The 16,421-nt window shown below is 36.8% G+C and overlaps 1 protein-coding gene across 1 annotated transcript; it reads right to left on the bottom strand.

Moving 5' to 3' along the window:
* Positions 1 to 208: 208 nt before the first annotated feature.
* Positions 209 to 16,283, bottom strand: LOC136764372 (probable E3 ubiquitin-protein ligase HERC3). Its single transcript, XM_066718374.1, has 23 exons — positions 15,903 to 16,283; positions 15,215 to 15,347; positions 14,782 to 14,858; positions 14,000 to 14,221; positions 13,402 to 13,493; positions 12,919 to 13,049; positions 12,622 to 12,749; positions 12,221 to 12,297; positions 11,615 to 11,712; positions 11,056 to 11,115; positions 10,677 to 10,782; positions 7,770 to 7,962; positions 7,214 to 7,359; positions 6,783 to 6,899; positions 6,426 to 6,533; positions 5,894 to 6,022; positions 5,303 to 5,443; positions 4,528 to 4,694; positions 4,149 to 4,215; positions 2,911 to 2,981; positions 2,577 to 2,760; positions 2,134 to 2,236; positions 209 to 1,194 (listed from the first exon to the last, which is right to left on the bottom strand). The coding sequence occupies exons 1-23, from the start codon at positions 16,081 to 16,083 to the stop codon at positions 983 to 985; spliced, it is 2,943 nt and encodes a 980-aa protein (XP_066574471.1). The 5' UTR covers positions 16,084 to 16,283; the 3' UTR covers positions 209 to 982.
* Between the last annotated feature and the right edge of the window lie 138 nt (positions 16,284 to 16,421).

Raw genomic sequence — 16,421 nt, 5'->3', positions numbered from 1 at the left:
TGTGTGCTTTACGAGGGGCTGCAAATTTAATACCTCTGCTCATGCAAATATTGTAAAAAAAATAATGTGAAGCGCACAAACCACTTAATTGAGAATGTTTTCTATGCTTGTATGCTAGAAAGCAGAAAACACATTTTAACCATGTAAAAAAAAAACATCCAAACAAAACAACCTTCTTATAGCCGTTAACAATAAATTAAAAAGTCAGTCAAGGAATCAACCAAAAACTTTAATGGAAGTGAATCAAGAATAATGTCTTTTACATTGATGAAGACAAGCTCATTGTTACACCCTGCAACAGTAATAGCCTCACTGTATGACTCAACAGTATTCAAATGAGCAGCAATGTGCTAAAGAGCAGCAAGTTGGTTTTCTAATAAATTAAATCCATATGTATTAATAGAGTCTAAAATATAAGGGATTAAAATGTATTTATAACACATTAAAAACAAACAAACAACACAATTAATTGTGCAGGGGTGGGAGAGGGAGAACACAAATTAAATGTGCAGTAAAAACATGACAAAAATAAATTACACAAGTATATAATTGTCTATCTATCTATCTATCTATCTATCTATCTATCTATCTATCTATCTATCTATCTATCTATCTATCTATCTATCTATCTATCTATCTATCTATCTATCTATCTATCTATCTATCTATCTGCTTAATACACATATATACACACAATAGACTTAAATGCCATGGCAACAATTATATATTTTATATCCACACTAAAGTTTTCTACTGGTTTTAAAATTCAGTATTTTGAGTAATAGATGATTTACAAATTGTCATAATTAAGGTCATTAGAAAAATAAAAAATAAACCTTGAACAAGTTTCTCAGCAAAACAATATATACAAATAAAATACTTTTCTGTCAAGATAGTATTACAAATATCCTAGAAGTTACAACCCACTTGTCAATAAGACTATTTTGTTAATCTTAGTTATATTAATTGCACAGTTCTGTCCTTATATTTTCCAGAAACCTCTGTTGTGATTGATGGCTTCAATAAGCTTTATTTTCAGTCTCTCTTTGCTGGAGTATATGGGCAGTAATAACAGGTTGTGGCAGGTCAGGGCTTCAGGAAAGTGATTTTGAGTGAAATTATTCAAGACTTGAATTGTCATCTGAATGCACTGCATGCCTAATATAGGTGGTCGGTCACATCCCGTCAGGAACACTGAAATAAAAGAGCGCTTGTTATTATTTTTTAAATTGTGTTGGTGTTTGCTAACCTCTTAAAAAATGAATGTTTTTTCTGGTTTATACAAATTCTGTAATCCTTGTTTCATATTTTTATGTATTAAAAGAAATCAGCAATATCAAATGTATATAATTATCAAATACATCTTTAAAAAATGCATTCTGGGGTAAAACAATAGTCTGACCTTTCTGGTGGCTTATTATATGTACATCTTTATTATTATTATTATTATTATTATTAGTAGTAGTAGTAGTAGTAGTAGTAGTAGTATTTTATATATTAGTTAGCCCCTGTATAAATAATTAGCAAATTACAAATGCATTTTATGAATGATATTTGTAAGTAAAATCGCACAGTTAAAAAAAAAAAAAAAAGATATTGCCCTTTTTATTTCTGAAAGATGAATTGATTTGTATTTGTGAAAACAGAATAAAGTACTAACCTCTAACTCTCAGTAACCACAACTTTGATAAAATCTGGGCATTTTCAAACCAACAAATAAATAAATAAATATTGCATTTGTATTATTTTGCAAATGTGTCCATAATCACACTCTTGCACTTTTATCACTAGTGAAGCTAAGCTAATCTTGAATTATAACATGATACAAGACAAATTCCTGAGGAAGCATGCCTTCAAAAGCACAGAAATAAGAACACAGACACACATAATTTTTATTTACACTATAGTAGGGGTCATAGTAGTATAGTAGTTTGTGAAAGTATATTGCACTGAGAGTCTAGCCCAAGTCTGATTTTTGAAGCTGTTCAGCAATTAAAAATATTATATTACAAGCCAGACAGGTATAGCAGCATATTGGAATATGTAAGCAAATGACAACTGAGTCATGGGCTGCTTGTAGGAAAGCCAGAAACAACAAAAAGTAATTATGAAAAAATAACCTTTAATACGTACACAGGAAGGCTTTCTTTTGTTCTGGTGTCAGTTCATCAAACACTTCCCAAAACATGATTATATTAGCGTGGTTTGCATGATATTGACCTCCATAAAGTGTATTCTAGTTAAAAGGAAAAATAACACAAATATACTGTTAACACATTTGAAGATATTACAATAAAACTGCTTAAGTGTATCCCTAACCATTCTTTATACATTTTATGAAAAGTTAGTCAATGTCAGCAAAATTATACATAAATTGAGCTGTGACATCAGTACTTTAGAGATGGCAAAATTAATGGTATACAGTTATAATTTTCTCTCAATATTATCAGTAGTATACATTGATATAATGGTTGAATTACACAATGATAAAAACTCGATATATTAATATCTGTGTTTCTATAACTGTGTTTCTTCAGAGATCTGTCCAGTTACTAGTGGACTAATTTAACTCTCACCTTTTTCAGAGTGTCCCAGTCATAGTCTTCCTTCCCTACCATTATCTCCATCAGTTCCTGGGGTTGAAAGATCCCAACTACTTTCGCATCACAGACTTTGTAAAAACCTTCCTTGAACTCTTCAAAAAGATTCTTCACAGATAGGTTGAATACGTAATCCACATAGGCATCAACAAATTGCTCCCTCAAAAATGAAAGACAAACGATCTCTTTTAAAAATCTGTAGTTTTCATACCAGCACACTGTTGTCATGCCAATAAAGCACATTTAATTGAAAATCAAAGAAAGAACTGCATGCATTATTTAAAACTATCTAGATAATCAAAAGAGTTACTTGTTCTCATTGTTCACAGGCACATCTCTCCCATTAGGATCCAGGTTGATATCTGTGCCATCCCAAGACACCTGCTCAAATAAAACAACACTTAGTTGAAGAGTTGTTTTAGCCCACTTGTGGTTTGATGGGCCACATTAAATCAAAACTTTGACCCACCTGCTAATAGCAAACTACAAAACCTGAACAACATAGCAGTTACATTTCTGATTAGAAGAAAGTGTCATCTTACCAAAAATGAAGCCGCAAATGAGAACAGTTCTGTAGTTTTCTATTAACGGATGGGTCAAATTTTTGATTAAATCTGGCCCTTAGTTTAAAACGTTAGCCTCCTCACCCCCAGACTATTATACAATTCTGTTGCAAAAGCTTGCCTGAGAAAATAGCAATGTCTATGTTTATTCAACCTGCCTCAAGTCTACTCAAAGATAATAACATTAATCAAAGTACACTTTTATTGCTGGCACAGAATATTAAAGGTTTTATACATTTAAAACAATACATTAATTTAAAAAAGCATATTGATACTGTACAACAGAATTATATTTGCCACAATTAGTTGATGCAGACCTCTCCTGTCTGCCAGGCTTAACCTGCTTGTCCAAGCACAATAGCTAAAGAGCATAAATAGAGTTGGTATTTTTCTAGTTGTGATCAGTATAATCTGATATATTTAATCATGGAAACCAAATTCATGGAGGTGTGTGGCCTTGAGCACCAATAGCAGAAGAGTAGTACCAGTAAAATAGTTAAATGTTTGACCAAGGCAGTCAAATATGGTTAATTCTTCAAGAGTGACAATTTGAGTCCAGTTTGCTGGACTTTTTAAACAGGGTTACACAAATCGGACAGGCACACAAATATTCAGTGTATTTTAATTATAACATCATGAATAAATACATTATACGTAGTAGGGTGGAGTAATTTCGAGGGCTCTGGACATCTATACCAGACACGTCACTGCTGTTGTAAGGTAAGGTGCTTTGCTCAAATTGTTCCAGTACACCTTTATAAATGGGTCCCATGTAAATTGCTTCGTCGCAAATTGTTAGACTAACAATTCTAGAGACATTAACGGTATAGGATTTGATTTTTTTAAAGCAGTGAAAAAGATAAAAGCAAAAAATAAGAAATACCCAGCCAAAACAATTCAACCAACCAAACAAACAAACAATGCTTAAGATTAATAGACTAATGTGTAAAGGTTTGCAGAATGATTTGTTATGTGAAATACTTACAGTGAACGTCGAGCACATGATGTCTTCTATGTCATCTTCACTGTAGTCGAGAATTTCTTGCAGACTCCTGACGATAACAACAACAAAGCTCATGAGACTAATGGGGACACATTTGTAGGCTATTGTGCAAAACAACGTCATATCTGCATGTAGTGTTTGAAAATACAGGGCAGGTCTGGCAATGTGTCAGCCTGTAATGATTTATCCAGTTTGTATAGTCCATACAGAAATCCATTTAGATGAAGAAAAAGAACAGCAAGCTACTGTTCTAAAGAAAATTAACCCTCAACAATCAAATCTGTCTAGTAAATGTAACATAAAATGGACCACCTGAGGAATCACAAGTTTGCTGTACTTTCTATTTCCAAGTGTCACTCACTTCCCAATCACTGGCTCCAGTTCCTTAAGGTCCTTCAGGGTGGGCTTCACCCCTACCAGCTTCTTAAACAGCGCCAGAGGGAACGGGAGGTGTACTGTGGTGTAGTTGTTCATTGCTAATCCACATAGAACTCCAAGGAAATTGTACCTCCCCTGCTCCACTGATGCCTATTCAGTGCAGAAATAAAGTGCATGACTTCAGTGTTTGTTTTCGTTCCAGTTAAAACAAAAGCTGCATTTGAAATGCTTTGTTAACAAACTACCAGTAAGGTAGAAATTTTATCAAATATAGTGATCAGTGGGGAATTCAATTCAAATCCTTGACCTTGCTGATACAGTGGAAATGTACATGGTTTTATTAGTATGTGGTTTTATTATTTACCACAACTTTTGTATGGTCTTGTATATAAAAGTTAATAATACTCATCACCAGTATTATTTTTATTCTATACTGAAAACTTTTTATGTTTTATAACCATATTTTACATTATATTGTGTGTATTGAAAAGAACAAAAACAATTGATATTTTTCACTGATATAAACATAAGCTTAAACATTCTGTATAGAATTGCATGTTTTAAATATAAGTTTACATACAGTGTAACATAATAAAATAAAATAAAATAAAATAAGACAAGTACATGGTTATTTTTTTGAAGGGCCTGAAAAACAAAAGAGCAAGTGTTTTATTTCATTGTCAAGAATCAAACGAATGAAGTTGATAAAATGACAGCATGAATGACTACACATCTCAATATCTGAATGTCTGACTCACCTTGGTTGGAAACCACAGCAACGTTGATGTTTCATTGCACCAGAACATGCCAAAATCAGGCTCTATCAGTTTGTCAAACAAGTGAAGGAAGAAATCCTTTTTCAGCACTCCTGGACGGTCGGTCTCACCAAAAAAAGTCACCTAAGAGATGTACCTTCAGAAAGTTAACATTTTGTACAGGATAAACTGAACAGGTGGACACCTGAAACTGTTTACAGCCCTCTGATATTATAAAACTGTTTTGTAAATGTATTATGGCAATTGTTTTATAATTAGTTTTTACTGCTTTTGTTAAAAAAGGGGTGGTATGTCATTTGTAGTGAATTATATTTCAACTAATTTATAAAAACATATTTAATCTGCTAAATAATAATAATTATTAACTCCAGTGTGTATAATGAAAGAGCTGCTTATCTCCATTTTTGAAAACCGCCAGAGACTTTAGATTTTGGATTTTAGAGATCTGTGTTAGATACGATCTACATCTGCTGCCAAGGCTGTAAGGATTGGATATACTGGACGATTTGCACAAGAGCGTATTTATATTTGTATGTGATTTGCAGGTCCGTAAGATGTCTGTGCATGTCTAACCTGAAATTCCTTCTTGAAGTCTGTGTCCAGAACAGAGGAAAGGCAATGGAAAGCATCTTCAATAATGTGATCACGCCTCATATTGAAGTGGAGGCATAACACCCCCCCCCACAAATCCCTGAATGTTTGCTGGAATATAAAAAAGTATCATGTTTTTTTTTTCTTTCTGAAAATAATGTAATGCTTTTATTTGATTAGCTTGTGAGAGGATGTAAAAATAATGTATATAACCTTAAAAAGAAAAAACGTTTTCCCTTTACATTTTTTAGTAAGCTCAATACAACCATGAACAACCTGATTTGCCATGTTGAAATGAAAGATGAGACTAGAATACTTTAAATCTCCATTATTAATTCATTCATGTCTTCCATTTTCTGAGGACCAATAACAAACTGTGGTTCAATAACTATGTGTTATGTATTGTATAGTCTTCCATGGGAACCCCTGGTAAATACTACTCCAAATTGTATTGCAAAACATTTCTAAGACTCTTATGAATTAAGCATGCTTCTTTCTGCTAGGGTTGTCTTACCTTTTTTAAAAATGAAATTGTATAAAACAGCTGCACCTTGACATCCAAGTCCAGGAGAAATGGTGAATGGCAGAAGAGATCCACCAGCTGTGATACACACATTGCATTCTGCAGTTCAATAAAAAAAATAAAAAAAAAGATTGATTATTCTAAATCTTACAGAAATCTCAATACAGTACTGAATAAAATGAACACAAAATAAATAAAACACTTTGCAGTACACCATGGTGTGCCTATTCCTTCACTGATTTCCCACTATTTGTTTTGTTTATTGACTCAGAAATCCCAACAAAAAAACCAAATCACTATCAAAAGTGATGAAAACAACTAATATTATTAAATTAAAATAATACTTACCTCCTCCGTAAGAAGGACCTCCCATTTACGTAGACGTTCATATGGAGGCAAAAACAGAGAAATGTTCTTGATACAGAACTCTTTCTCTGCGATGGGAGTTTTAACCTTTCCATTGACCTATCGAATTTTAATTTGGAAAAATAAATGTGTTATACTGCAAAATACATACATAATTATTACTATCAATATGAAAAAAATACATTCTTAACATTATTGTGCATCCATCTGTTTATAATAAACACTTCATCCAGTACAGGTTCACGATAAGAAATTCAATATCAAGTTTTTCAAGTAATTCAGGAATCCTTTTAATTGGACAAATATAGTTAACCAAAAAGCTACTGATACCTAAGGAGGTTTTGCTAACAGAAACACAAGTATTCTTTAGAAACTTTTTTTTACCTCCACTATAAAATGCACAATTTGAATACCTTGTATAATAATGTTAAGATTCGTAGGAGTTTTTGAAGCTTGTCTTTTCCTTCATGAACTTTCAGCAGGTATTCCCAGGATTGACTTTTATAGCACTTCACTAAGAATTTGAGGGATGTACTTGGCAGGGATGTCCAGAAGGATTCTAAAAACATCACATAAAAAGTGTATTTTCTTTAGGTAGTAGTGTTAATTTTTTGAATATATTAAATACAATCAATATTTATCTTTCTTTTTGCATTTGAAGATTAGATATAAGACACAGTAGTTCATTGTTTCTATATAACTATAAATATATAACTCAAATAATAAAATAATCTTAAATAATTAGAATGACATTTTAACATAAATACATGTTTAATTGAAATCTATATTAATTTGAGTTAAAATGCTGGTTAAAATAAGGAACCAACAACATACATTTAGAAAAGGTTTAATTAAACATATCAAACTCAAATGTAAGCCACAGCCCCATCTCCTGAGAAGGGAAGCAGCAAACTCAATTATAATCTACAGAAACAATATCACACAAGCAGCAGAGGAGTACAACATTACCAAGCAAGCTGAGACTGTGTGGGTTTAGTCTGAGAACTGCATCAGTCAGTGCATCAGTGAAGACACTGAGGTCCTTTTGTGGTTTGAGAATTTTGACGAGTACTGGGACAATCAGATACACTCTAAGGGCTTCCACTCCAGCAGGAGTTTTGCTAAGAGAGGGCAGCAGCTTTCCAAAGACCACAGCCTGAACCTGTGGGTAGAAAAACGCACACGATCACATCTGTAGCACTGCAAAAGCTGTCTACAAACACTGCTATCCTCACAGGTGTACCCCAAGGCTCCGTCCTGGGCCCCCTCCTCTTCTTTCTCTACACTCGCTCCCTGGGCCCCCTCATCGCATCCCATGGTTTATCCTACCACTTCTACGCAGATGATGCCCAGGTCTTCCTGTCTTTTTCCTCTTCTGACCCTCTCATCCCCTCTCGCATCTCTTCCTGTTTGTCTGCTATCTCCGCCTGGATGCACTTGCACCACCTCAAGCTCAACCTCTCCAAATCTGATCTCCTCTTTTTTCCCCACTCTTCCTCACCTTCTGCTGATCTCTCCATCTCAATCCCCTTGGAATCCATCACACTCTCTCCTTCTTCTTCCGCTAAAAATCTAGGAGTCACCCTCGATCCTGTGCACTCGTACACGCAGCACATCACCACACTGACACGCACCTGCAGATTCTTCCTGAGCAACATATCCCGAATCCGTCCCTTCCTCACTGACTACTCAGCAACTCAGCTGCTTGTCCAGTCACTGGTCCTCTCCCGCCTGGACTACTGCAACTCCCTCCAGGCCGGCCTGCCTGCAACTACTACCCGCCGCTCCAGCTCATCCAGAACTCTGCGGCTCGTCTGGTGTCTCTCTGCCCCGATTCGCACACGCTACTCCACTGCTCCGCTCCCTCCACTGGCTCCCGATACCGGCACGCATTCAGTTCAAGACATTGACCCTCACCTACCGCTGTCTCGACCACACTGCACCAAGCTACCTTCAGACACTCGTCTCTCCATACATCCCCTCCAGACCACTGTGGTCTTCCGGTGCCAGAAGACTTACTCTGCTTCCTCTCCACTCCCCTTCCTCCAGAGCTGCTCCTTCTCATCCCTGGCCCCTAAATGGTTGGAACGACCTGCCCACTGAAGTCAAAACAACAGAGTCCTTGACCTCCTTCCGGCGCTTACTCAAGACTCATTTTTTCAGACAATACTTGTAATATTAGTCCTTTACTCAGAGGTGCAGCTTACGACAAGGCAAGCCAGGCAGCTGCCTGGGGCCCCAAAACTGAAGGGGGCCCCCGAGGGTCTACTAAATTGAATCCACATTATTGACCGCAATGCCCCCCCACCGGCTCTCACAGGAGAAAACTCTGCAAGCACCCACCACCCCCCATCTCATCAGAGAATTCCATCAGCACCCCCCCACCCCAAACAATGGGCCCCGATCGATTGTTGTGCCTGGGGCCCCCACAGACTCTAGCAGCACCACTGCCTTTACAACATTTTATCATGCTTCTTGCATTACTAATACTTGTATTATTGATCTCCCTTTTGCTCCCTTTCCCGTAGCCCGTACTCCCGTAGCCTGTGCTCTTGACAGCACTTAGCTTTTACTTTCCAGGATGTAAGACCTAATTTATTGTATTTACTTGTGAAAATTGAAAGTTATACAATGTATTATGCTTTGAATTGCTTTATATTATGCAAATTTGAATTTGTAATGTTTGATGCCTGGTACTGAACTGTATTCTTGCACTTTGTATTGCGCTTATATTTTGTAAGTCACCCTGGATAAGGTCATCTACCAAGAAATAAAAAATAATAATAATTTATTACTACTGCAAAACAGAAGAAGAAGAAATAAACTGAATATCAGGCAGGGTTATATCGAATTAGAATTGAGTTTGCAGAATTGATCCGAATTTGGAATTGAGATTAATTTAATTGAAAAGGAATTTAGGAAAATCTTTTGGATAATGAATCGATTTGATGGAATTTAAAGGGATAAAGACTTTAATTGGAATTGAATTAACCCCAACCCTGATATCAAGAGACATATGATTAAAATCAAATCTTCAGCACACAAGGGGCAGGATTAAAAAAAAAATGTTCACACTGCGAGTTGCTCGCAGAAGCATTAGTGCATGTCTGCGAATGGAAATCGCGCTGCTAAACTATCGCGATATTAAATCTGACCCGATTTGCGCCGCAGAACGACCTTCTCGCAGTTCCTTTCTGGCACAACGCGAGAGAATAAAACACAGCATCCACAGCCGCTACTAGTAAACTACACACTGTACTCAGTCACGGTTTCATGTTTACTTAGGGCAGGATTAAATAAAAAATGTTCGCAAAGTGCGAGTGTGAAAAGTTGCGGAAGAGTCACAGGAGGGAATCTCGCAGCTCAGCTCCTCACTGAATTAAATCTAAAATGTGAGGAGCCGCAAGCAGGGAGGAGCTGTGTCTTGAGGGTGTGGCTTCTGGGATGGGTGGGCAGCGTGAAAGGCACCGTGAACCAATCACAGTGTCTGAAACTGACTAGTCTCCGGAGAGCAGGACGGTCCTGCGAGAAGAGCGATCAGCCAATAAAGCAGAGAAACAGTGATCTGGCGCTCCATGCTGTGAATCCACAGCATTAATCTCCCCGCTGACACTAAACTACAAGCCTATACTTTGTAGCGGTTACAAATATGAGTAGAAGAAAAAATATAAAATAAAAACCGAAGCCGCCATTGATCAAAGCTGTGTAGTTAATAATAATAATAATAATAATAATAATAATCATAATATTGACAGATGCCCTTATCTAGGCGTTATCTAGATAACGGATCAATGGATAAATGCTGTGTTAGTGAATAACAGGTCAATGTAAATATATATAAACTGGTAGCGCAGAAATTATCAACCAATGCAATACCTGTGCCAACAATTTTTCATTCTCCTTCAGCTTCTTGAAAATGTGACGGACTTGTTTCATGTTAATTCCTGGTCTGCTGGGGGCTGTCTTGTAATGCTCATCATTCCTGTTTGCCAAAAAAAGTGTTAACTGAAAAATAATAAACAGTGGATATTAGGCACTATGTTGTTGTTTTAATTTATTATTTACTTAAATGTACAATGATCCATAAAACAAAACAAAGAAGGGTAAATCATCTGAGTGTGACATTCAATAGGAGACCAGAATGAACACAGTGAAAAGCTAACAATTAATAATGATTCTAATCTTTAGATACTTATGAGGAACATGAATCTGCAGTATCTACAGCCACATAGACTATGTCACAACTTACTCTCACCTCTGTTGAAGGAAGCTTCCATTAAGGCATGAGGACGAGCCAAAAATGTGATCAATTTTACTGCAGAAGGAAAGGACACAGACAAAACACAAACTAAACGTCAGAGCCATGTTTAAAGCCATAACCATAAAACCACTAATATAATGCAGTGTTCTACAGCCATAATATTTTCAGTTATCATTAGGGGGAAATTATTTTACTGATACTGATACACTAGCTATCAAAAAGACTGTTACCTTCAACAAATATTCACCTTCAGTCAAAATATTATTTTAATAAAAGTCCACCATGTATTTACAAACCTATATGTAAGTAGTTATATAAACTGTATATTCATAATATCAAATCCCTTATTTTAAAATATATTTCGTTAATTATTTCATGCATGTGTAATTTGCAAAACAGCTACATCAACTCCCTCTAGATGCCTCAACATGTTTGAGTCATATGTGAATAAGATTCTAGATGTTTCCTTCCATGTTTATGTTGAATCTACAATCAGTGTTTTAGCCTTAATTGACAGGTTGATTACAGCTTCTCTAGACAACACAGATCTTACGATTTATTTATTTTCCTTGAAGAAGATGCCGAAATCAATTTCTCCACCACCTCGCTGTCTACTGTAGAAATCTTCTTGACAGGTATGTTTTCTGAACCCTATATAAAGGATATTGTTTAAATTGTTATTTATTTCATATTTACAATTATGGCTTTACATAATTTAAAGAATCTTAATCACTTATTCTAGAGTATTGGAATGGTTCTACTTCTAGGAAGGTTTTAATCACATCTCTGTATATTGGGACACTTGTATCCTAATGTATGTTGGGATATCTAATTAAGAGACATTGTGCCAAGGGTTGTATGTTTCATTTGGTTCTACCAAAAGTATAATAACAGAATAAACAGAAAGACACATTTGTTTGCAGTTAAAACGTCAATACCATGCTCATAATGTATTGTACTGGATGTGATGAGAACTGTTTTTCATTAACTAGACAGACTGCATAGACTATGCAGATGAATAAACTGAAGATGAAATATATATCCTTGGTATCATTATGCTGTAACATGTATACAATCCCACAAGTTCTGTACAAATAACATAAAAGGTAGACAGAAGTGTTTGTTTTGACTTCTACATTGTCTTTATTCTGTTTTTTACCTTGTTTGGGGAGCTTAATACAAATGACAAGCTCCCTCCTGCGAATATTCTGTCCACAAAGAGTTGAGTCCCGTTGTCTATGAAAAGAAAACCAAAACCAAGAAAACAATAATAATTTAACAAAAGTAACAGTAAGATACCACGGGGAGCTGCTACTGATGTTTACTGATGTCAGGACATTTTGCAGTGTTGCTCTGGCAGGGAACAAACCACCAAAGTATAATGACACTTTAGTAACACTTTTTTTCTGTGCACTTCTGGAACAAGCACAATCATGCAACATTTGAGCATGACACGCCATGAATGCATGCTCATAGTGTGATTTTAACTTGCATGTAAATACCTCCACTGTTGCCACTAATATCAAGACATTTAAGAACATAATTACAAATCAGGAATACCTGCTGCTGCTGTCACTGGCAGTGGAATCGGTTGCTGTTCTGTCAAGCCACTTCCTAACTGGCCTTGTGCTCCACATCCAAAAGTGAAGATCCTTTGTAAAGAGGAAACGTAAGCCATCGTATGGTTCCTTAAATAAATGACAAAAAGGAAAGGAATATCTGTGGCAAATAGTTTCCAAATTGTATATTGTTCTGAAGGAGGAAACGTTTTCAAGGTATACAGTGGGATAAAAATATAACTTTGGGGCTCATCTTTTTTGTCTATAATGAAAGTTGTTGAGGACAGTGTTACAGTACCTCCCACAGGCGATCTGGGTCACTCTCACGCCCCACAGCTCAGCCACCAGTCGAGGTCGCAGTTCATTCCTGTCTGAGTTGTGTCCAAGCTGCCCAGAGCTACCCAACCCAAATGTATAGACTAAGCCATCCTAACAAAACGAGACAATATATTAAAATAACTTGTGAGAAAACTTGTTTTTATTTTTTTACCATAGCTTGCCACAAATAGACTTCTTAATATTACACTTTTAGTACAATAAATATCACAGGTTTTGTGCCGAACACTGTTTCTGGAATAACAAACAACTCTAGTGCCATTTTTTATAATGTGCTTTTAAAAAACAAAGTGCGTTACTCCACTATTTAATTTAAGTGGTTGTCTTTACTGTCTGAACAGTGAAGCAAAACAGGGTTTTAATGTCTGTCAGTTGTAACAGTGGATTATCCTCCTTATCACTATTGGCTTCCTGATGGAAAATATCATCAAAATGCCATACAAACCTTTGTCAAGACTACAGTATGTTCTCCTCCACACGAAATGGAAACGGTCTTCTTTAGTGCTAATGAATTCACAGGGGTTGGAGCAGATCTGTCTGTTTAAATCAAATGTACAGTTCAGTCACCATACAAGGATACCTACTGATCGTAGTACAAGGTAACAGAAAACCCCTTACTTTCTCCTCACCAACACTGCTCAATTCAAACTTGGCACTGGCTGACTACCTCCTTCAGTAATGTGTAGAATTACTAGTAATTTGATTATCCTCCCTTCTTCCAGTTTCACTTATATTCTCAGAAGTCAGGATATAGAGTAAAAAGTAATATAAAGTAAAAAGCAAACAGTGGTGAGGAATAGAAAAGTGTAATAGAAACATGGTAACAAAATGATTTCTGTATCCAGGAGTTTTTTTAAATCACTAGGAATCAAGAACATAATTAGCAAGGTCTTCACACACAGTATAATGTCTTGACAAGGTGGTCCACTATTTTATCTCATTATTCTAAGGTGTTGAAAAAAGAGGCAAAGCACATAATTGACACAGTGATATCATATTACAGATCAAGCATTTTCATGCTGCAATTCATGGTCTGTCTTTACCTTCGGTGTCTCCTAGACCCAGCTGCCCAGCGTTGTTTTTCCCCCAGCCGAACACGGCCCCCGAGAGAGACAGAGCGAAGCTGTGATCCCCCCCAGCGGAGATCTGAGCCAGGGGGATCTCAGACAGAGACTTGAGGAACTGGGGGGAGGACTTGTTGGGCTCTCCTTTCCCCAGGCCCAGCTGCCCATTGGCGTTCTGTCCCCATGCAAAAAGCTGTCCATCTACACAGATAAACAAGGGATAAAGCAATATTTACACTTAATTTCAGGGTCTGAATGTGTCCTCCTTTAGATTACAAAGAAAGAGATTCTTATCAATCCGCAATGATAGATTGGATGCAGCATGCCAATGGTCTGAATTACTGGCCATTGTGAGTTTGAATCCAGTTAGTTTAACAGGTCACCTAAATCACTCAATTCTAAAAACACGTATTGCCACACAGTAATTGAGCAGTTAAGTAAGTCCTTTAAAAGTTGAAGAGTTAGCATGTGTGAAGTGATCCATATGGCCAGAATTGACCAGAATTGACCAAACACCAGCTTGATTGATCATAGTTAAATTCCAAGTCTTTATAAGAATTGGGATTTAAAAGTAAACCACAAAACCTGTTGCCCTGTCCAACAGCTTTCATGGTTTACTTTTAAATCTCCAGCACCAGAGTTGGAAACCCATGCAGTATATCATGTTGTGTAGTGTACAATACAAATCACAATCCAAGCTTTATAGAGCTCCTGAATGTTGTCAGTGCAATTCAGATTTTCTTTTTTCTTTCATTTTTTACCTTCACAAAGTGCCAACGAATGATGATTTCCACATGCCACCTGGATAATGCATCTTTCATATAAACCTGTTAATGGTCTGAAACACAACACAACACAACACTAATAAATGAAATATGCATTATTAGCAACACAAATGTGAACAGATCCTATAACTTTGATCCTTCCATTTCCATTAAATTGAATGTATTACTTGTGCTAGCGTATTTGAAACAGTTATGAAGTAGAAGGTCTGGTGCTGTATGAGGGGAGTGGGTATTTTTTAAGCATGTACTTTAACACTCAGTATAATACCTGTAACATTCCCTGAAAATGACTAATTATTAATAAAAGTAGTAAATGAGTGGCAGTTATGAGGCTTCTGTGCTGATGAAAAACCCAGAGCCCGCAGACAACTGCTCTTTGTGCATCATATCTGACATTTAAGCCACTTACCTGGCGTTCACCACTTTGCTCTGTTCTCTGCAATTCCCCTCAAAGCCTCTGCCGGAGTCTGACAGCAGCACAATGTGATCCGCTCCGCACGCCAGCGACACAATCTGCTCTCTCTTCTGCAGCACCACCGGCCCTGCGTGCAGCCGCGCAACAAACACACCAGGCTACACTGAGGACCTGCACTCAACCAGTCTTGCAATACAATTGTCCTTGTTCAATTTGAGGAAAATCGACAATACCCCACAATAAGCACGCATCATATAAATAAAGTCCACAAATGATTAAAACCATACCCCTGAGGGTTAATATTAAAGAGCGTCAGATTAAATACGTAGTGCAACAGGATCTCAATTAGGTCACATAAGGGTTAATAAAGGAGAACAGGCTGGGGAAAGGTAGTGAAATGTAGCACAAGAAACGAAACTTAAAATTGCTTATGAAAGAAGGCTACTGCCCAGAAACGAAACTAAAACCTACAGCCATACAGGCTATTATTTTCAGAGGAATCGTGCACTTATATACACACAATCAATTTAAACGACTGCTAATAATAATAATAATAATAATAATAATAATAATAATAATAATAATTTAACAGATGCAGCTTCTATCTATACTATAGCATTGGGTGATGCTCAGAGAATTACTCTTCATAGCAACAGCATTCATAACAATGATAATGCATTACTTGATTTTCTTTTGTTGGACAGCCTCTGTGTTCCTCCTTGCAGTGAAACTGTGACATTGCCGTTTCCTTTAACAAATGCAGTAACTCCGTCCCCACATCCAATGGCAGCCACTCGCTGGCCGGGAACAGCGGCGCTGGTCAATCCCAAGTCCTGGAGCGAAGCTGATCCCCAGCACAACATCACTGTGGTACTGTGCGTGCAACGATCCTTACAATTAGAAACGCACACACATCATTGATCTAATCAAAATGATCACGAACAGTTTGCTTTGCATCAGACTCAAATGCAGGATCACCAGTGCCCGTGTTACGCTCACAGAAGTGCACTAGCTGTCCCAACCTGGACACGAAGTCTCAAACACTCCCCGCGATCCAAGCAGATTTGGATACTATAAATGCTGTACGTCATCTTCAAAGATTAGAAAGAGAGGAAACGAAACTATTCCTCTCCCTTACTATCCCGCAGAAAACGTATACATAATAGGAATTGTACAGACGTAAGCATTAGTGGTTACTCTT

Source organism: Amia ocellicauda, chromosome 12, assembly GCF_036373705.1.
Source record: "Amia ocellicauda isolate fAmiCal2 chromosome 12, fAmiCal2.hap1, whole genome shotgun sequence".
Lineage (NCBI taxonomy): Eukaryota > Metazoa > Chordata > Actinopteri > Amiiformes > Amiidae > Amia > Amia ocellicauda.
The sequence above is the reverse complement of the archived record's forward strand: the minus strand, read 5'-3'. Positions and strand labels throughout refer to the sequence as shown.